This window comes from Ictidomys tridecemlineatus, chromosome 10 (genome assembly GCF_052094955.1).
Source record: "Ictidomys tridecemlineatus isolate mIctTri1 chromosome 10, mIctTri1.hap1, whole genome shotgun sequence".
Taxonomy (NCBI): Eukaryota; Metazoa; Chordata; class Mammalia; order Rodentia; family Sciuridae; genus Ictidomys; species Ictidomys tridecemlineatus.
This window is the reverse complement of record NC_135486.1, coordinates 58,893,206-58,915,483: the sequence shown is the minus strand read 5'-3', so window position 1 is coordinate 58,915,483 and position 22,278 is coordinate 58,893,206. Positions and strand designations below refer to the sequence as shown.

The window sequence follows — 22,278 nt, the reverse complement described above, 5'->3', positions numbered from 1 at the left end:
GCAAGACACTAATTTAAAAAAGCTATAATAACAGAAAGTTTCATAGAGTAGAGGGAAGGGAAGAGATGGAGGGAAAGGGGAAGTACTAGGGACTTAATTACAATAAATTATATTCCATGCTTTTATAATTAGGTTAAAATGAACCCTATTGTCATATACAACTAAAAAAAAAACAATAAAGAAAAATAAATAAATTTAGAAAAGGTTTTTTTGAGCTTATTTTAAAAATTCTAATGGAATTTGGTTGGAATTTTATTAAATTTGTGAATTGGGACTATTTTTGCTTTTATAATATCATCCAAGAATGTGAAGAACTTCTTTTTATATTCAGATCATTTTTTTTTTGTCTTTTTAATAGAGTTTATATTTTTCTCTGCAGAGGGTTTGTGTTTTCTTTACTGAGCTAGTTTCAAGATGCTTCATATGTTTATCACTAATTGGGATGGTATCTTTTATATTATTTCTTGTTGGATATTATTGGGGGTAAAGAAATATTTTCAGTGGCTTTCTGTTATACATATTAAATGATGTCCTCTATGATTATTTTTAAATCTAAAGTTTCTTCAGAAGCAGCTATAGTTTATAGTTATAGGATTTAAAAAACAATCCTTTTATATTTTTATAGCACAATAACTTGAAATATAATAGAACATAGTATGTGTTGAACAGATTCTTTTGAAATTATTGTGACTTACTTTTTTGGTATTGTATGTAATGATTTCTTATGGATATTCCACATTCTCTTTGGGGAGACAAATCCTAAAATCCAGAAACATTATTAACATATAAATTTAGAAGCATGCATTTTATATTCACCTCCCCACCCCAGGCAATCAATGAGTAATTTGATCCTAATATTGACAAAAAATTATTCATTTGGTGATCAATAAAAACAAAAAAGTTATATACATTATCAAGGCTAATGAACAAATAAGCAAAACTCCTCTGTGTCTCCACGGGAAAGCTTCTGTTGCGATTTGGATATTATTCTCTCAAGTAAATAGGGACAGAGCTGAAGACTGTCCCTGTTCTGTGTAGTCACCAGTTAGAAGCCTGTGCTCTGTTTCTCTTGCGCCAGAGTATGCTTCCTAGGTTTGCTTGCTGTGTTATTATTGTTGGTTAAAGGAAGATAGCCAGCTTTCTTTGTGATTGTATCCTCTGGTGGGTCTGCAACATACTTTGACATATGGTGGATTCCTAAATACTCCATTTTATCTCGTCTTAACTGTTTTTCCCCTCAATTCTACTAAAAATGTATAATTAAGGTTGTGTGTTCTAAACTGCTTTAAATATGTTCTTTCTTAGGCTGTGGTCATTGTAATTAGGTTGTTAGCCCCTGCAGGGTGCAGACCACATGATCTATTTCTTTTATATCTTAGTGTTGACTGTTGGTCAGAAGCTTTGCCCAGAGCTGCTGGCTGACTCAGAAGTAGAAAGTCCTTAGAATAAAAATGAAGAGAGCAGAGTGTGTGTCCAGTTTTGGCTCTGCCACTTAACAGTCTTATGACCCTGAGCAGATTCTGGAACCTTCTCGTTGCTCAGTTACTTTCATTGAAATTGTGAAGATAAATCCTTGCTCTGCAGGGTCTGGGGTTATGGCTTAGTGGTAGAGGATGTGCTTAGCATAGCTAAGGCATGGGTTCCATCCCCAGCACCAAAAAATTGAAATTAAAAAAATAAAAACAGTTTTGGTCTGCATAACTAAGCTGAAACTAGATTTAGAAATACCTTTTACATTGTATAGTTCTATCCAGGTGAAATATTTTCTAAGTAGTATGTGGCGACACACACCTACAGTCCCAGCTTCTCAGGAGGGTAAGGTGAGAGAATCAATTGAGTATATAAGTTCAAGACAAGCCTGGGCACAATTGCCAGACCCCACCTAAAAACAACAACAGTAAAAAAGATTTTCTATATTTTATGGTGTCAATGGGCACAGGCCCAGTAGAGTTCCAGTGCAGGGGTGAATGATTTTATTTCATTGCACAGAAAGATTGATGAATTTGTTGTCATGATAAATAGTTCTCTCTTTCTCAATCTCTCTCTCTCTCTCTCTCTCTCTCTCTCTCTCTCTCTCTCTCTCTCTCTCTCCGATATTATGTAATGTGCATAATAAATAATATGGACCTTTCCTAAAGATAGTGTGACCTTGGATAAGACACCTAATGTTGTGGGTCTGCATTTCCTGATTTATAAAATGATAGAGGCTGGTTTGAAGGACAGGAAAAGTGCCCTTCCCACTGTGTCACTTATTTAGGTGGAAGAAAAAAGAGAAGGAAAAAGTGAGAACTTGGAAAACTGCCCCTTTCCTGCCTATGTCTTTATATAGTTTTACATTTACTAGAAACTAGTTTTTATGTATTTATAGAGTTTATAGCAATCTAGCAATAGAAGATGGTGTCATGGCCCTTTGAGAATTTTCTGAAGTTTTAGTGTTAGCGTAACTACCAGAGGAGTGCTCCCTTGGCAGTGTGGGGCCTAGTTTTTCCTGTATGTGTGATGCCATTTTTTCCTTAATAAATAAGGCTGAACCATTTTGTGCTCCTGAGGGACCTCTTTGGCTGCCCCGTGGCCTTAGCCTTCAGGACTGACATAGCAGGTCGCACCCATACAAGGCCTCCTGAGACATGGGTGCTGTGTTGTATGAATTGTTCATTGAATAGATAGGTTTTGCAAACTGACTTAGAGTTGTTTTTCAGAGAATAAGAGCTCTGTCAACAAGTTTGATTTAATGGAAATATGAAGTAAAATCAATATTCGAATAGCTGAATACTTATTTATATTCAGGGGCAATTATTTTATTTGTTAGTAAGATTGACCTGTCTTCATCTAGGACTTGGTGTTTTAATCAAGGTATAGAGTGAGGGGACCAAGAGTTCAAGGGGATACTTTGAACTATGTGTCTGTGGTTGCAGAAGTAGGTGTCAGAGGGACCCTGAGGACTTCTGGCTCCTGCTCCCAGCCAGCTAGTTTGTACAGTTAAGAAGCAAGTTTTGGTTTAGAAAACCAGTTAATTCTCCACAATTTAGATTCAGTGCATCCTATTTAGTAGGAGATTGGGTCTCCATTAAATCCTCAATCATCAATTTCTTGAAAAGAAACAGAAGTTTGTGTGTCTCTTTATTCTTCCCCATTGGTCAAATTATATTTCTTTGACAGAAAAAGAGGAGTTCAGGGTCATATAGTGAAGTGCAAATTCTAGAAAATAACTTCATATCCTTACTGCAAACATTGTATTCTCTTTGTGTGTATGTGTGTGGCACTGGGGATTGAACTCAGGGGGACATTTTACCAAAGAGCTGCATCTCCAGCTTTTTTTGTTGTTGTTGTTTAACTCTGAGATAGGGTTAAGAGGGCTGGGTATATAGCTCAGTTACCAACTGAGTGCTTGTCTTACATTCACAAGACCCGGGGTTCCATCCCCAGTACCATGAAAAGAGAGAGAGAGAGAGAAAGAGAGAGAGAGAGAGAAAGAGAGAGAGAGAGAGAGAGAGAGAGAGAGAGAGAGAGAGAGAGAGAGAGAGAGAGAGAGAGAGAGAGAGATAGGGTTCTCTAAATTGATCAGGCTGGCCTTAGACTTTGATCTTCCTCCCTCAGCCTTCTGAGTAGCTGGGATTATAGGCATGTACAACTGCTCCTAGTCCATTACATATTTTTAATCTTAAGATTTAAGATATTTTATTATGAAAAATTTAAACATACAGACGTGTAGTGTGTATATTAGAATTGGCCGACCAGGAATGAGGAGTGAAGGTAGTAAGTATAGATAATTCCTGTTGGTAGTTTTTATGTGAAGCAAGCCAAGAAATGAGACATTGGCTTATATGCACTTACATGCTGGGGATCAAACCCAGGGCCAAACATGTGCTAGGAAAGCTCTCTACCTCTGAACTACATACCCAGCCTGAGATTTGTTTTAATGTGTGTTTACATGATATTCGGAATGTTCACTAAAGAGGGAGGTGTCCAGGGTACAGAAATGAGGAGGGATAGATAAAGAAGTGCAATTCTGAACATGCAACATACATCTAGAACACAAGGGAAGAACTTGCTTTTTTGTTCACTGCTGTCTGTTTGCACAGTAAGGAAAAAGAAAAGAGGATGATGGGTGCAGGTGCTTTTGCATACTTGCAGTTTGTCTCAAATTCTTCCATTTTTCTCAAGTTATTTGAGAAGATTATTTCATCTTTGGAAAGAGTGGGTTGGCAGGGATGAGAATATATGAAATTGTATTGGAGGGTAAAGGCTTAGATGAGAATGTAGAAGAGCATTGTACTTACTTGAGGCTTTTTGTTTGGTTTTTGTCTGGGAATTGAATCAAGGGGTGCTCTACCAGTGAGCTACATTGGCAGTCCTTTTTATTTTTTATTTTGAAACTGGTTCTTGCTAAATTGCTAAGGGCCTCATTAATTTGCTGAGGCAGCTTTAGAACTTGCAATCCTCTTTCCTCAGTCTCTCCCGTCACTGGGGTTATAGGCATGCAACACTCTGCCCAGCATTAATTGAGGACTTAAAGTAAATATGTTTTGGAAATTATGCTCAGCAAGAGACCAAGCACCATTGGGAGGGTTGAAGAACTCAGGTTTATTTACATCTGCAGACCCAGATGAACTAGTACTCTGAAGTTCTGGGCCTAAGGCTGAGATTACATGGGTTCTTTATCGTGATGTGTTATGCTCGAACTCAGGACCCCCAAAAGACTACCAGAGACCAAGATCAATGTAAACAGCAAAGAGGCATTTATTGCGAGGTAGCTCCGTCCTCCTTGAGCACTCTTAGCAAATCATCACACACCGCGGGAAAATCATAAAACAACTCTAAAACATGATTAGCACATTCACTGGCGGGAACAAGTTGGGTAAGGGTGATTGGCTAGTACAAAAGGGGATTCGTTTGAATTGATTGGTTTAAGCCACGAAGTGAATATGTGCTGAACTACAAGGTTTCCCAACATGTTATCAACCACCATAAACTACTGGGAGGATCATCTGGCATCCCAGGTATTTTCCCTGTCTCATGCTGATTGGTGGCTACTAGGGGGTTGCTATGGGTCCCCACCTAGCCTGACTGAGTCAGGGACACCTGGCACAGCAGATCTCTCCTTGTATTTGTAGATAAACTACTCCGAAGGGTGGGTAAGTGCCTAGGAGTGCTCTGTGAATCTTTCCAAGGACAAGGGCCATGCCCCCTTCCTTGGTCAGGCTTTGCTCTGAGGTAGAGGCTGGTTTTTCAAGACAAGGTATTGAGGCAAGGAAATAGATGTTATTGGTAACACCAACTTAAGGAGGAGAAAAGGACTTCTTTGTCACAAAGCTGTTCTGGTGGGAAGGGGGTCAGATGCTCAAAGGGCTTTTATGGGGATGGAAGGGAGGTATAGTGAGGCTGTCAGGTAGGGCAGCTCCTGGATTTTCTTTTCAGACAGACTATTACTCTTGTCCAAGTTAATTTATATTATATTCTTTAATGACAAAATAAATGTAATTTACCATAGAATTAAAGAAAGAAGGGAGTATTTCAGTGGTTACCAGAAGTTCTGGGTTCTAAAGAAAACTTACTCAGCAGTTAATATCTGAACTATCTGAACTATTTAAGTGAGGTCACTCTTTAGAATTTAGAATAAAAGGCAAAAGGAATCAGGGGATGGGGGCAGAAGAAGAAAAGGTAAGGGGGAAGTGGAGGACAATTCCTCTGCTACATTCTGACCATGGCGTGAATGAATCTGCATCACAGAGTCAGAACATTGTATGCATCCAGAATTTCTCTAAATATTTATCAATGGTTTTTACATGCAAGTGGCTAGATTTGCAGGATATATATACCAACTGTCAGTTTACAATTTAAGTAAGACACTGTTACTGAAAGTTTGGTCCTTGTCCCTGATGCGAATCAAACAATATGGAACATGGTTTTGAGAAATAGGAAAAAGGTTCATTGTTTGCTAGCAAAGGAGAAGCACATGGAACTCCTTCCTGTTCCAGAGTCTGTGATTCTGCCCATCAAGATGAGATTTTTTTTTTTTTTAAAGAGAGAGAGAGAGAATTTTTAATTTATTTTTTTAGTTTTTTTTCGGTGGACACAACATCTTTATTTTTTTATTTTATTTTTTATGTGGTGCTGAGGATTGAACCCAGTGCCCTGTGCATGCCAGGCAAGTGTGCTACCTCTTGAGTCACATCCCTAGCCCCTCAAAATGAGCTTTTAAAGAGATGATTCAAAGGCTACATACATTCCATATGTTCAGAGTTATAATTCACTTATTAATTTGGGAGATAGTCATTTATTCTTCCCTTTCCTTCCTTCCTTCCTTCCTTCCTTCCTTCCTTCCTTCCGTTCGGGCCGACTGAGAATTGAACCCAGGGGCACTTAACCACTGAACCACAACCCCAGCCCATTTTTTATATTTTATTTAGACACACAGGGTCTCGCTAAGTCGATTAGGGCCTCTCACTGAGTTGCTGAGGCCGACTTTGAAATCGCCTCCCCAATCACTGGTGTTACAGGTGTGTGCCCCTGTGCCTGGCAGAGATAGTAATTTCTGTGATTTTTTGGTGCTATCCCAAAAATCTGAATTAATTTGTTCCAGTGATGGGTGTGTGCTCAAGGACAAATAACTCTGGCTAGGATTGGAAGAAAGGTAATCCTGTTTCCCTTGAGATTGGGCTGGGGCTGGGGTGGGGTGGGGAGAATAGGGAGGAGCCAGGAGAGAGGAAGAGAAATAAATGTGTCCATTTTAAAAAGAAGTCAACAGTGGCATAGCAGCAAGGGCTATATTCAAAGCCTAATGTGGACCATTGTTACAAATGGACATTTAAAAAATAAAAGGTTTTACGATCGATCACTTCATTAATTAAAATGGTTATCTAAAGGAGCTTTTATTAAAGGTTACAAAAGGGTATGGAAGGAGGTCATTGAAGGATTTTCTGGATCAGTAATTTTTATCTAAAATTGAAAAATAATATACTAATTAGAAATTAGAGGGAGGGACAGCATTAATGCAAGAACCAACCGAGGAGCAGCTGTAACCCTGGAAGGGACCCTGAGATTTTGCATTTTCTTTGCTGTAGTTTATGAATGCAGACACAAGGTACATACATTTTTGAAGAATAGAGAGTTAGTAATGTCAAAAATAGATTAGGAATTGCATCTATGGTTCTCACATCTGGCAAAATCAACCGTTGACCAATAAAATACGGATACCCAGGCTTTCAACAATTCTGTTCTCCCCAGGTGATCTAATGTAATAGTGGCCCACCTCATACTTCAAATATAACCCTTGCTGATCTCCCAGTGAGGCTGATTGTAAAATGAGCATGTTTTCTTTTCCTCTTCTCCTTCTCTCCTTCCACAACCTGGGGGCAGGGGAACAAGATTATCTTTTTTTCCCATCCATCTGCTTTCCAGCACACACCCACCATAGGAACAAAGTAATTCAGACTTCTGGGATAGGACCAGAAACACCTTAAGAAATCACTATCTCCCAAATTAACAAGTGAATCACATTCCCCCACAGGGAACACCAGGAGTGAGTCTTTAAAAATTCTGTGTTCTCCCTGATGGGCAGAATCACAGCCTCTGGGACAGGAGTCTCCTATGATTCTCCTTTGGTAGCAAAGCAGTAAACCTTCTTTTTCCTTTTTATCAAAACCTCATCTTCTTTTGGTAACACAGCCAAGATTGAGAACCTTGGTATGGGGGACACATGTCCTCTAGGGTCCTTGGCCAGTGTCCTCTCACTGTATCTCTCTTCTTCTGTCTCTTTTAGGGAAATAATAATAACAGTCCCTTAAATCTAGACTCATTGTAGAATTACACTTCCGAGAAGCACTTGAAAGCATTTGCCTTAGAAAACTCTCTTTTTCATGGGTAGCTGTCTTTGCCTGTCTCCTTAGTGCCTTCATTCCTCATCCTTCCCCATTGCCTGGTCTGAGACTATGAATGTCAGTCACTGACATTTCTAAGCCCAAATGGTGGCTCCTTGGGTTACTAAGGGCTTGTTTAGAGAACCCTCTTAAGGGTAAACAAACAAACAAAAAAAAAGTAGAATTGTTAATTAAATCTAAAAGGGGAGGGTGTTCATTTACAGGAAGGATGTACAGCTGGTAACTTGGGGCATTCCTTTTCAAAGCAGGAGTTATTTACTGGGATGGGAGAGGAACCCCCTGCTGCCCTTTGCTATGTGGTGTCTCAGGCCTCAGATTGTAGTTTTGCCGGGTTTGAGAGGCTCCTTTCTGCGCATGTCAGTAGTCTTGGAAACGGTGCTGCTGTGTTTGCTTCCTCTCTTCCCTGGAGAGCTACTAGCCAGGTGATCTGCCAGTGTTTCCCGCCTAATGACCGTGTTTCATCCGCAGGGCGAACTCTGCTGGAGAAGCTGTTCAGCCAGCAAGAGAACGGGCCTCCGGAAGAAGCAGAGAAATTTTGCTCACGGATCATTGCCATGGGTCTTTTACTTCCTTTTAGTGACTGCTTCAGGGAACCATGTAATCAGAATGCACAGTCAAGTTCTGCTCCATTTGATGTAAGTAGGAGAATTCACTTCTGTTTTGTGAGGTGGATTGCAGTTGAAATGAGCAATTGTGATATGTGTCTGCCAGTCACCTTATAATTTATGAACACATGTGACACAGCCTTCCTCTCCTGGGCCACTCAAAAGCTCAGTTTGTCAGTTTCCATGCTTTTCTTTTTGACTCTAGAGTATTAAGTACATTTGCCAAACCTTTTCTTAACAGATGGCCACTCAGTAGTTTTCTAGCCAGCTCTAGTCAGCAATGATTTTAAGATTACATTTAAAAAATTTTTTTGAGGGCTGGGATATGGCTCAAGCGGAGTGCGCTCGCCTGGCATGCGTGCGGCCCGGGTTCGATCCTCAGCACCACATACAAACAAAGATGTTGTGTCTGCCGAAAACTAAAAAATAAATATTAAAATTCTCTCTCTCTCTTTAAAAAAAAAATTTTTTTTTTTGAGGCTTTGGATTGAACCCAGATCCTACCAGTGTTCTACCACTGAGCTACACCCCCAGCCCATCAGAGATATTTAAAAGTGGCTGTAAGTCAGTATTTCTGACTTTGCTGGTCATAGGCATTCCTTCAGAAGCAGCTCCATAGGACAAAGTACTGTTCCCAGTGGGTCACAGGTTTCCATGGTCTCTAGAATGCTGTTTCAATACATTCCCTTCTCATTTTTTTACTAAATATTATCATGAAGCAGCATTGTCTGCTTTCTCCCCCAGCTCACCTTCACCAGGAATTAATACTGCAGAACAGTAATTTGAAAGGTATATCCATAATTCATAATAAACATCAGCACAGCTGGATTATCATTGTCAAGCCACAGTCCTGCTGATCTCTCTCAGGTATGTGGTGCATGTGTTACATGGGTTGTGATAACATAAGATACATGTGAATTTCTTGTAAGAAAATGCAAAGTCTGGTTGATTCACTTGTGCAGAGCCCAGGATTTGAGTGTTTGAGAGCAAGGAGTTCTCATCCACAAGGGTTAATTACATTTGTTCCTTTGTTGCCAACTGTCCTCTCTTAAGAGCTTTCTTCAACATATTTGCTGTGATTCAGGGAATGAAATAATAGGGAGTTTTAAAGGATAGAGAAAAGGAACAGAGGCTGGGGTCAAATGTGATAGTAAATAATAAAGTATCTACATTTGCCTCTTCTTCATCTTCTTTACCAATTACAACCTGCAGTCTTCTTTGATTTCCCTTCAGTATTAGCAAAATAAATTGTATAAAATATTCTGAGATCTTCTTGCTTCTTCCCATCTGAAAAAAAAAAAATCTCCAGGTTATGCTGCGACTTGCTAAGATTCATTCTTAAGATTAATTTAAAATATTTCCTGTGCAGTTTTCTTTTCTTTTTTTTTTTTTTTAAATAATCTGGTGGCTAGTCACTGCTAGGTAGATTTTTTCCTCCTATTGGAAAAATTGGATAATTTAAATTTTTTTCCTACTTTCTCTTCTTTGAGAGATCTGTGTTATTGTAGAGACAGAACAGGAGGACTATGGTGTGTTAAGTGTTGTGGGACTGTGTTCTGGAAGACATATCAATTTAGCAAGTTGGAATTATAATAAATATAGCACAGAGAAAGGCAAATGCTAGCTATGTCTAGCACTTGCTTTTTGATTAAAACTATTCCCAAGTTAACTACATTTTCTGCTGTTAAATCTCGGAAGTAAATAGTCTCATCAGTTAATAAATGTGGGATTATAGTACCTAGGCTATAACTTTATTTTTCTCTCTTTAATTTTTTTTTTTTAAATTATGTGTTTGTTTTTGTGGTGCTGGGGGTGAATCCAGGGCCTCCTACATGCTAGGCTAGTGATCCACCACTGTGCTATTACCCCTAGACTTTGTCTTTCTTAAAATCAACTATCGTATCCTGCTTACTTCTTCAATCTCACTTTATTAGTAATTTTTTTTTTAACTATGTTATTCTGGTGGACAGTTGGGTGTGGCATAATGAGTGAAATACACAAATAAATCCCTTAATATTCTAGACAATGAACTCTTCAAAATGGAGTTTCTGCCCCCAGTTTGATGTAATTTCATTTTCTCCTTACCATATTCATTTATTCTCTCCTCTCTCCACCAAACTGTACACAAACTAATCAATTAAAGGTACTCTCAGAGCCTTTTAAAATACATTTAAGTAGCAGTTCAGCAACAGAACCATACATTTATGGGACACAGTCAAAAATTCTCTTTAAAACCTAGAGAAGTAACAATACAGGGGGTTATGAAGACTTATGTATCAGTTGGTGGGTGGAAGGAATGTGCTTATCTCTAGGGAGAGAAGTTTGTGATAATTAGTCTCTCTGCTGATTATACAAAGTAGCTTTTGGGAGCATTCCTCACCAACAATTCTCTTGTAGTCAGGTGCCCTTCAAGAAGGAGTGCCCATAGGAATAAACTTACATTGGCACCTTTCCTATCCCCTACCTTTGTTTCCTTTCTAACAGTACCTGCCCCTCTCCCCTCTGTAATCAAAGTAAAAGTTTTTGTTTTGTTTTTGTTTTGATTTTTTATTTTGGTACTGAGGATTAAGCCAGAGGCACTTATCACTGAGCCATATCCCTAGCCCTTTTTATTTTTTATTCTGAGACAAGGTCTCCTTAAATTGCCCAGATTGGCCTCAAACTTGCCATGCTCCTGTCTCAACCTCCCGTATTGCTTGGATGCTCTAGCACTACAGGCATACTCTACCACTCATGGCTAGCAAAAAGAATATTCTTTTTAGTTGTAGATGGATACACAATATCTTTATTTTTGTTTATTTTTATGTAGTGCTGGGGACCGAACCCAGGGCCTTACACATGTAAGGCAAGCACTCTACCACTGAGCTACAACCCCAGTCCAAGAAGAATTTTGATATGGGGATATTATAGGTACAGTTTGTGGACTGATCTACTTCAATTAAGCCTTTTGATTTTTTAATTATTTTTTTAATATTTATTTTTTAGTTTTAGGTGGACACAATATCTTTATTTTTTATTTTTATGTGGTGCTGAGGATCGAACCCAGTGCCTCATGCATGCTAGGTGAGCACTCTACCACTGAGCCCCAGCCTCAGCCCATTCCTTCTGATTTTAGTCCCATGTTATAATATACATTTTTAGGCCCTATCATTTTGGATTATTAAATGACATAGAAAATATGAAATATAGAAATATAGAAAAAATGTTACATTTTTTAAGTTTTTAAGAACTTTAAAAGACAAATAGTTTATGTAAACATATTAATTTATTTACAAATATTTATTAAATGTATTCTATGTGACAGGTATAGCAAAAATCACAATAAAATAATACAAGAAAAATAGGAGGCTTTATTTAAATTAAAAACAAAAAAAGAAAAGAAAGAGGAAGAAGCAAGGAAAGAAAATAGCCTGGTGTGGTAGCCAACCCCTCAGTCTCCCAGGTAATGAGGAAGCTGAAGCAGCAGGAACATAAGTTTGAGGTCAGCCTGGTCAATTTAACAAGACTGTATAAAAAAAGACGGGGGGGGGGGGGGGGGGGGGGGGGGGGGGCAGGGAATGAATGGTGGTGGTATGTGGTGGGTGTGGCTCAGCCAAAGGTCTCTTGCTAAATTTGTGTGAGGCTTTGGGTTCAATCCCCAGCAGCAACTATCCCCCATTCCCACAGTCCCCCCAAAAGTTTGCAAACCGGGAAGAAGCAGCCATTGGTACTGAAAAAGGAAAGTATATCTAGAAGGAAGTAGGTTGGATGAGGGGGTATATTAGAGAAAGTTCCTGCCCCAGCTCCCACTGCCTATGCAAATGAGGTATGCTTGAAGCTTAATCCTGATTGATTAGTTTTATGTTAATGAAGGATAGTCATCCTGACCCCAGTCCTAATTGATTGATACTTGCTATGACTGTAGGTCTCAGCAGCAAAATCTGACTTCCCAGAAGATAGGAGCCTGTTTATCCAAACAGTAAAATGCCACCAAGGTAAGGGCCACAAAGATCAGTGTTCCTCCAAGAACACAGAGTTCATAAAATTTTAGGCACAGTGTACCACTTGGGACCCTTGTTGGAGATTCAACTTCTCCTTTTTTTTTTTTTGGCAGAGGGGAGGGGCACTGGGGGTGAACACCTGAGTGCTTTACCATGGAGCCCTTTTTATTTTTTATTTTGAGGTAAGGTCTTGCAAGTTAACCAAGATTGTCCTTGAACTTGCCAAGGCTGCTGTGGAAACTTAAAAGCCTCCTGCCCCAGATTCTGAGTAGCTGGGCTGGAATTACAGCCATAGGCCCATGTGCCCAGGTGAGATTCAGTTTTTCTTGAAGTTCTCACAGGCAGTGTTTTAGGATTCTTAGATACATTAGCAAGCAAGAGAAGTGAGATTCCTGTTCTCTGGAAATGTATATCCTATCCAATGTGGGGGAATGAAGTAACAGATGAAAGCATAGGTTAATTTTTTTATTAGATCATAAAAAGTTGCTATGAAGGAAATAACCTGAATAACTTGCTTGCAGAATGGGGTGGGATAGGGTGAATGCAGAGGGGAGTCTCTCTGGGGACCCATGAGGCCAGATATGAAGTAAGATCATTTTAGGCAGCTCCAGATAAATTCATAGTGCCACAAAGGAGGACAAGCATGACCTATATGGGGCAGAGCATGAGAGAAGCTAAGTGAGATAGAGACAGAAAGGTCTCAGGAGCTAGAATAATAGTGTCTTGAAATCCATGGAAAAGCCAGCTTGATTGTACACTCCTATAATTCCAGGGATTCAGGAGGTTGAGTTCTTGAAAGTTCTAGGCCAGCCTCAGGAATTTAGCAAGATCCTTAGCATATGACTTTCTCAAAATGAAAAATAAAAAGGAATGGGAATGTGGCTCATGGTTAAGAACCCCTGGGTTAAATCCCCAGTACCAAAAAAAAAAAAAAAAAAAAAAAAATCAGTGGAAGAATTATGTAGTTTTTTTTTTTAAATTTTTTAATCTGAAAGTGGGAGCTTTTGGGAGAATTTTTATGGGGAAAGAAAATAAAATTATTTGCTTTATATTTTATGCAGATCACTCTGCCTAGTCTTTGGATACTAGGGTATAGGGACTGAAGTAGAAGCAGGAATACCAGCTGGGCTGTTGTAGTACTTGAAAAGGAGGTAGTGGAAATAGCTTGGGGTAGAATGGTGGCCAGAGAGATAGAGAGTTTTATTTCAGGATGGATTCTGGATGTGGCTCTGATGGGTCGGGTAGAAATAAATAATGTCATCCTTTAAGAGCCTAATAGCTGGGGCTAGGTGACACATACCTGTAATCCCAGTGGCTCCAGAAGCTGATGTAGGAGATCATTAGTTCAAAGCCAGCCTCAGCAATTTAGGGAGCAGCTTAGCAACTCAGTGAAACTCTGTCTCTAAATAAAATACAAAAAAGGGCTGGTGATGTGGCTCAATGGTTGAGTGCCCCTGAATTCAATCTCCAGTACCAAAAAGTAAAAAAATAAAAGAGCATCATGAATGTCCCAGTACTTCATCCTATTTCCAAGTGGTTCAGGGATCCAGAAACTATATCTTATCTTTCTCTGCTAGTATACTCACATTTGCCTTTTGCATTTTTTTTTTTTAATCCCCCAGCTTTGTATTTCCAATAGAATTCTAAGCTAGGGCGATTCCAAAGTTATTTAGAGAAAACAAACTCCTTATCATTTGCAGTTTCAGGCCATTGCCATGCCACCCGTGGAGAAGCATGCCTGTCTTCAACCTATCACTGAGCAAGGGCCCAGGGTCATTACCTCTTATATGAGAATAGAAGTCATAATGTACAAACAAGTCCAGTATATGGTCCCCTTAATATTGCTTTTCCTCTATGTATTTACAGTGAGATCCTTTTTTCTATGTTATGTCAGCTGTTTTCGGGTCAACCACACTTATCTTGAATAATTGTTTATTATCTATTGACATGGCTTTCTAGGATTTCTTTACTCATAACTATGTTAAATATCATACTGTCTATTGATATCACAAAAATTAGGCATGTTACTTGACCTGAACCATTTTTGCAGGAGTTTTTGGCTACTTAATTCTTCATACAGTGATCTCAAATTCCTGTCTAGTGAAATATATTTGTTTCTGTGTTTTTGGGTGCTGGACTGACCTGATTTTGGAAGATCTGCTGATGTGTTATTTTTTGTTTTTGTTTTGTAGTGCTAATGATTAAAACCACCACTGAACTATATATCCCTAGCACCCTTTCCCCCTACGCCCTTTTTGACACATGTTCTTGCCAAGTTGCTGAGACTGGTCTCTTTGGTTTGGAGGGGCTAGGGATTGAACCCTAGGGTACCCTACCACTTAGCTATATCTCCAACTCCTTTTTAGTTTTATTTTGAGATAGGGCTTTGCTAAATTGCCAAGGCTGGCCTGAAATTTGTAATCCTCCTGTCCTAGCCTTCCAAATTGCTTAGATTACAGTTGCACACCACTGCACCTAGCCAGATCTGCTGATTTTGGTAAATATGAGGTGGTTCACATGTTTACCAATGGGCAAGAGCTCCTTAGTGTGTATGTAAATGTGCATAGGTTTGGATGAATGGGTGAATAAAGCTCGATTTTAAGACATGGAAGACATAAAAATTTAAGCCATGAAAGAGTAAAACAAGATCTTGAACTTCCTAAAAGATGTTATTGATCAAAATCAAGAACAAACCCGATAAGAAAACTAATGAAATGCACCCTACTCATTGTCACCAATAGCCAAGACAAAAGTAAATAAACGGAAGTGATTATTTTTGCTTGAATTCATTTTTTTTTTCAGAGCAGGAAGAATACTTAGAAGTCATTTATTCAATCCTACACACACAGTTTTTTCCTGAGTAACAATAAAAGCTATGACACATCTTTCAGCTTTGAGAGAATATACATATATATAGTTGTTCTTCAGTATCTGCTGGGAATTTGTTCCAGGACCTTTCACAAAACCAAATTCTGCAGATGCTAAAGTGTCTTACGTATTTTTATCTAACCTATGCATATCTTCCTATATACTTAAAATCATCTTTGGATTACTTATAATGTCTAATAGAATGTAAATGCTATATAGTTAGTATACCAAATTGTTAAGGGAAGAATGATAAAATAGTTTGTACATGTTCAGTACAGATACAGTTTTTTTAAAAAATATTTTTAATCCAAGGTTTGTTGAATCTACCCAGGCAGAACCCACAAATGGAGGGCTGATTGTATATATACAGACATTTTGCTGTATATTTTTGAAACATTTTTGTGTATAATATTGACTTGCAGCAAGTTGTTTTTATTTTAAATATGGTATTAAATGATAGTTTTTAGACCAGAATTTTTTTTAGCTGACATTTGTTTTCCTTATAGATACTACTTCCACCATGCGACCAGCGCACTGGTTTTATTAAAGAGGTTCTTGGCAAAAAAGTTAGCTAGTGAGATCAAATAAACACACAGACTCAGTTACCTTTTTCTATGACCAGGTCCTAGATGGCTCCCCCTCTGGCTCACACCTGGAACCACCCGGTAGGGCAGCAGGGATTACTCAGGGCTAGCAGGAGAGAGAGAGAGAGAGAGCACGCCAGGAGTAGCCTTTTATTGGGGAACAAGAAATTCAGGGGAGAATTCCATCCAATGAAGTTTGAGGGGGGCAGCACTCCAAGGTCAGGGTCAGTGATTGGCCCCCAGGTCAGTGGTCAGTCACATCCCCACACGGACAGGCTCTCCCACCAGGAGAGGGTCGGGAAAGCTCCTACACAGTTTAGCCAGAGGGCCTCACACCCAAACCGGGAGTTGCCCAATCACGTGTGAGAATGGCTCCCCACATAACTACTTCTTTTTTTTTTTTAGTGTATAATCTTTTTATTATTATTATTTTTATTTATATATGACAGTGGAGTGTATTACAATTCATATTACACATATAGAGCACAATTTTTCATATCTCTGGTTGTATATAAAGTATATTCACACCAATTTGTGTCTTCATACATGTACTTACGGTAATGATGTCTAACTCATTCCACCATCATTTCTAACCCCATGCCTCCTCCCTTCCCCTCCCACCCCTCTGCCCTATCTACAGTTCATCTATTCCTCCCATGCTCCCGCTCCCTATCCCACTATGAATCAGCTTCCTTATATCAGAGAAAACATTTGGCATTTGTTTTTTTTGGGATTGGCTAACTTCACTTAGCATTATCTTCTCTAACTCCATCTATTTACCTGCAAATGCCATGATTTTATTCTCTTTTATTGCTGAGTAATAGTCCATTGTGTGTATATGCCACATTTTTTTTTTATCCATTCATCAATTGAAGGGCATCTAGGTTGGTTCCACAGTTTGACTATTGTGAATTGTGCTGCTATAAACATTGATGTGGCTGTGTCCCAGTGATATCTGTTTTTAAGTCCTTTGAGTATAGACCGAGGAGAGAGCGAGCTGGGTCAAATGGTGGTTCCATTCCCAATTTGCCAAGAAATCTCCCTACTGCTTTCCGTATTATCTGCACCAATTTGCAGTTCCATCAGCATTGTATGAGTGTACCTTTCCCCCCACATCCTTGCCAACACTTATTATAGTTTGTGTGCATAATAGCTGCCATTCTGACTGGAGTGAGATAAAATCTTAAAGAGTGGTTTTGATTTGCATTTCTCTAATTGTTAGTGATGATGAATATTTTTTTCATGTATTTGTTGATGTATTGTACATCATCTTCTGAGAAGTGTCTCTTGAGATCCTTGGCCCATTTATTTTTTGAGTTTTTTTTTTTTTTTTTTTTTTGGTGTTTAGCTTTTTGAGTTCTTTATATACCCTAGAGATTAGTGCTCTATCTGATGTGTGAAGGGTAAAAATTTATTCCCAAGATGTAGACTGCCAAGGCCAATGTCTCGGCTTGGCACCAGAATCACGAGGCACTCACAGCTTTGTAGGTTCAAACAGCAATTCTTTATTCCCACTCTCACACCGCCTCCACACAGGTCCAGGGGCAAACACGTTCTGCCGTCTCCCGCACAAACCACCTACTCCACGAGGCTATCTCCAAATCCCATTTTAATCTCACGAGAACTCAACGGGAACAAGCAGCAGGAACACCCTAATCCCAGCAATAATCTTCAACTTCCAACTTCCCTAAAACCCATTATCTTAAACTGGCAACGCCTTAAACTCAAGGAGCCGGTTACTTCCTCAAACCTGATCAGCTCTAATCCCGGATCCGCCTTGGTCCTTGAGCAAGGTCACCTTATTAAAGCATGCATGCAATGTTCCATCAAATGTCCTCTAAGCAGCATGGGGTACGCTTGGCAAGGAAATTTCGATGCGTCATTCCTACTTGGTAATGGCCCTCAGCATCTCCCCCCTTCTGATTAATTAAACAACAAGCAATGCGGCTTAGGACCGTGCCTGGTAGGTTGTCCAATTCAACATATGGTTCTTACCCGTCATCGGATGAACTGACCTCTAGGCGTCAGTCCCCTGTCTTAGGTTGAATCCACTGCAATCAGATCAACCCGTCGCTGACTACCGGTCCAGCATTCAGCCATGCTTGTGGATAGGCCTAAGCACCAGTGGGGGGGTGAGGTTCTTGCCTCACCTCTGTTGGCCCCCAAATTTTAGACCATCACTAGTAGAAGGGAGGAAGATACAGAAATGCCACGACACCAAGCCAATTGACGGCTCCTTTGGAAAAATTGCATCACTGGTGACACCATCAGCAAAGATGCCAGCATTACCACAATTAACATGGGGTGCGCTGGCAAGGAAATTGCATCACTGGTGACACCATCAGCAAAAATATGCCAGCATTACCACCATTCGCTGCACCAGACGATAGATCACAATGCATGCAACTGATAAATAGTCCAGTCAGGTTCTGCAGGCAGTTCAAAGTGGAAGAGTCTATCAATATGTCCATTTCCTCACAAAGTAAATCAAATCCTTGATTGAGCATTACTTGTTGAGTTATATTCATTGATGCATCAGTTTATACAGTTTACTGTGGTAGCTATCATAGAAGCTGTAGTTTGGTTTTCTTAGTCTTCACCGGCACTGGGATGGAGATGGGAATTCTGGCAATGATGTTAAAGAGACATTATCCTTGGTTAATCACTGTCGTAGATGTAAGAATAGCCAAGCTGGAGCTCTGGATATCAGCTGTTATGGATTTGAGTCAAATCATCTTCTTTTTCTGTAGAAATTGTTTTGGTTAACCTCTCTGGAATCCAAATCGGCTGCTGTTCTCCCTGTAGAAACGCAAAAACAGAACCCCGACTCCAGACAAACACTGGGTCAGAAGCTTTCCATTGTCCTGTTAGAATATCTTTCCAAAGTACCTTAGGCTTATGTACATTTTTTTGGATACATGTCTTTCCGCAGCATTAAGTCCTGATGAATGCAAATTTAGAAAGTTTAGAGTAAAAAAAGGGTTATTTTAAGTTTATCTTTGGGGGATATGTACCCCTTAAAGATCCTTTTAAATTTAAGTCTTTCAAAAGTATTTTGCCTTAGTTTTTAGAATTATTTTAGTCCTTTTAATTTTTAGATGTGGTTTTAAACCATAGTTGTCTTAGCCTTTTGCATTTTCTATCTGAAATACCTTTACTTGACATTTTTAACCATTTTCTATCTTATTTCTATCTTCTAGTTTTCTTCTAAGGTTTTTATATTTACCCTTAGTTGCTTTCTTCTCTCCTAGTTTTCTTTTTTTTCCTATTTTGTGGGTTTAAAATTCTTGTCTTTCTACATCTTTTTTATCTTCCTATATCTTTTTTATCTTTCTACATCTTCTCTTTTTTTTTTTCTTTACCTTTCTGTACTTCTGTTTTTGAAGTTTTCCACTTCAAATTTTTAATCTTCTTTATCTAAATCTTTTATCTTATTATCTTCCCATTTTCATGGTTTTATTTTTTTTTTTTCTCCATCATGAAGGCATCTTAACCACCTTCAATTTAACCTTTTAAAGCCTTTTGCAATGTACTTAGACATATTACAACTTTTTACTTTACCACACAAAGATTATCTCATCTCCCTCTTTTTAGTTTAATAAGTACATAGTTTGATGAGTAAAGCAATCTTTTTTCCGCCATGAAGGTATCTCAACCACCTTCAATTTAACCTTTTAAAGCCTTTTAATTATCACCTATACTGTACTTTTAAATGTACTTTTTCACCATCTACAGCTTCACTCTTTTAAATGAGGCTTAGATTCTGTTTAAATCACTAAATGTTAGTTTACATGGCTGCCCTTCAACCAAAGGCTCTTTTTTACTCCATTAAGAAGCTTTGTCTCAATCTGCCATGTACAAATACCTTTTTTTTCTTTCTACCTTTCTCAAGCTTTTAAATTAAATCTAGTTTCCTCAAAATCTTTTTAAATGGCATTTTACAACATTTTACTTTACCATACAGAGATTATCTCATCTAGAAACATTTATTTAACCTTTAACCTTTTATATTAAAATATATTTCCACATCTTGAACCTTTTTATATCCCTTTTTTAACCATTAACACTTTTTATAAATTCACATTCTGAAACAACCCTTATAAAATTACTCCACTTTAATAAGATGAAATACTTTCATGTTTTTTAAGGTACTATTATACTGTAATTGAAACCCAACTGAAACTTCTTATACTCTCTGTATATAAATTACACATGATAGAATCTTAACTCTTAGTAACCTTGTTTAGCAAAGACACAGACCAAAGCAATATTAAACTTTTTTTCCATTTACCAATTTATGAAAACACACATAATGCTTAAATATATTACCTTATGGAACTTAATAAGTAAAGAGTACTTGATTTCATATTTAGTGGTTGATAATTTAACACTTTATCTTTGTAAATTAATCAGATGTCTGTAAAAACCAAGATCTTAGACAAGTATAGTAAACAGAACTACCATCTCTTTCTTCTTGAAGAAAAATCCTTCTACAGGATACCATGATGGTCCCATTGATATACTTAATAACCCGTCTTTAAAAAGCCATGGGCTACATTTTTGTATTGAATCAACATATGCCCTAGCTGTTCTTGGTCTCACTGGGGTGCCTCCTTCCTCTAACAGTTTCTCTTCCTTGGAGGCGAACAACTTCAAACCTTGAGTCAACCATTTTCCCCAGTTTGCCTGAGAAAGTTCTAGGAACAGGCAACTTGAAATAAAAACAAAATAAATCAAAACAAGAACACGTTGTTTTTTGAAATGGTCACCCTTTTTTTTTTTTTTTTTTTTTTGCTCTCTTTTAGGAGCGAGCAAATTCACTTACCCCCAAGCTTCAGACATCCCTCGTACGGACCACCATAATGCCAAGGCCAATGTCTCGGCTTGGCACCAGAATCACGAGGCACTCACAGCTTTGTAGGTTCAAACAGCAATTCTTTATTCCCACTCTCACACCACCTCCACGCAGGTCCAGGGGCAAACACGTTCTGCCGTCTCCCGCACAAACCACCTACTCCACGAGGCTATCTCCAAATCCCATTTTAATCTCACGAGAACTCAACGGGAACAAGCAGCAGGAACACCCTAATCCCAGCAATAATCTTCAACTTCCAACTTCCCTAAAACCCATTATCTTAAACTGGCAACGCCTTAAACTCAAGGAGCCGGTTACTTCCTCAAACCTGATCAGCTCTAAACCCGAATCCGCCTTGGTCCTTGAGCAAGGTCACCTTATTAAAGCATGCATGCAATGTTCCATTGAATGTCCTCTAAGCAGCATGGGGTACGCTTGGCAAGGAAATTTCGATGCGTCATTCCTACTTGGTAATGGCCCTCAGCAGTAGACTCTTTATTCACCTCACAGATTGTTTCTTTTGCTAAGAAGACTGGTAGACAATGGAACCGAATAGAGGACACAGACACTAACCCACAAAATTACAATTATCTTGTGTTAGACAAAGGCACCAAAAACAGGCATTTGAGAAAAGATAGCCTCTTCAACAAATGGTGCTGGGAAAACTGGAAATTCATATGCAACAAAATGAAATTAAATCCCTGTCTCTCACTGTGCAGAAAGCTCAACTCAAAATGGATCAAGGACTTCGGAATAAAGCCAGAGACCCTGTGTCTAATTGAAGAAAAAATAGGTCTTAATCTCTATCATGTGGGATTCGGCCCCAACTTCCTTAATAAGACTTCTGTAGTGCAAGAATTAAAATCAGGAATCCTGTCATGTGGGATTAGGCCCCAACCTCCTTAATAAGACTTCTGTAGTGCAAGAATTAAAATCAGGAATCAATAAATGGGATGGGTTCAAATTAAAAAGTTTTTGACAGTTACTTCTAATCTCAGCAAAGAAGTCACTGGTAAAATGTAAGATTTTATTTATTGGAATTCATTTCATAACAACATGTTAAACCTATTCCATTAGGCAGGTTGCAAAGATCTATGTTAATGAAGTGACAAAAGTAGATTTATTTATTTATTTTATTTTTTATAAAGAGAAAGAGAAAGAGAGAGAGAGAGAGAGAGAATTTTTAAATATTTATTTTTCAGTTTTTTTTCTGTGGACACAACATCTTTATTTTTTTATGTGGTGCTGAGGATCGAACCCAGCGCCCCATGTGTGCCAGGCAAGCACACTACTGCTTGAGCCACATCCCCAGCCCAGACAAAAGTAGATTTAAATTGAAATCTCCTCATTCAATTTGACTCAGTTTATTTTATGTTTTAATTTTAAGAATTTAGTAAAATTCCTAATTTCTTTATCCACATGGTTAAAAAGCAAGTGTGTGCTGCATGACAAGCAGCAGGCCCTGCTCCTTGCCCTACCCTCCCACTTTTAGTCTTAATCCCTGCT

The 22,278-nt window shown here is 38.6% G+C and overlaps 1 protein-coding gene across 3 annotated transcripts in view; it reads left to right on the top strand.

Annotated features, from left to right (window-relative positions):
- Window positions 1–22,278, top strand: part of Fmn2 (formin 2) — a 336,378-nt gene that overhangs the window by 30,278 nt on the left and 283,822 nt on the right. For all 3 annotated transcript variants that reach the window (XM_078023011.1, XM_078023010.1, XM_078023012.1), the window contains exon 2: window positions 8,349–8,515. In XM_078023011.1, coding sequence (XP_077879137.1) covers window positions 8,349–8,515 — 167 coding nt within the window. The remainder of the gene's footprint in view (window positions 1–8,348; window positions 8,516–22,278) is intronic.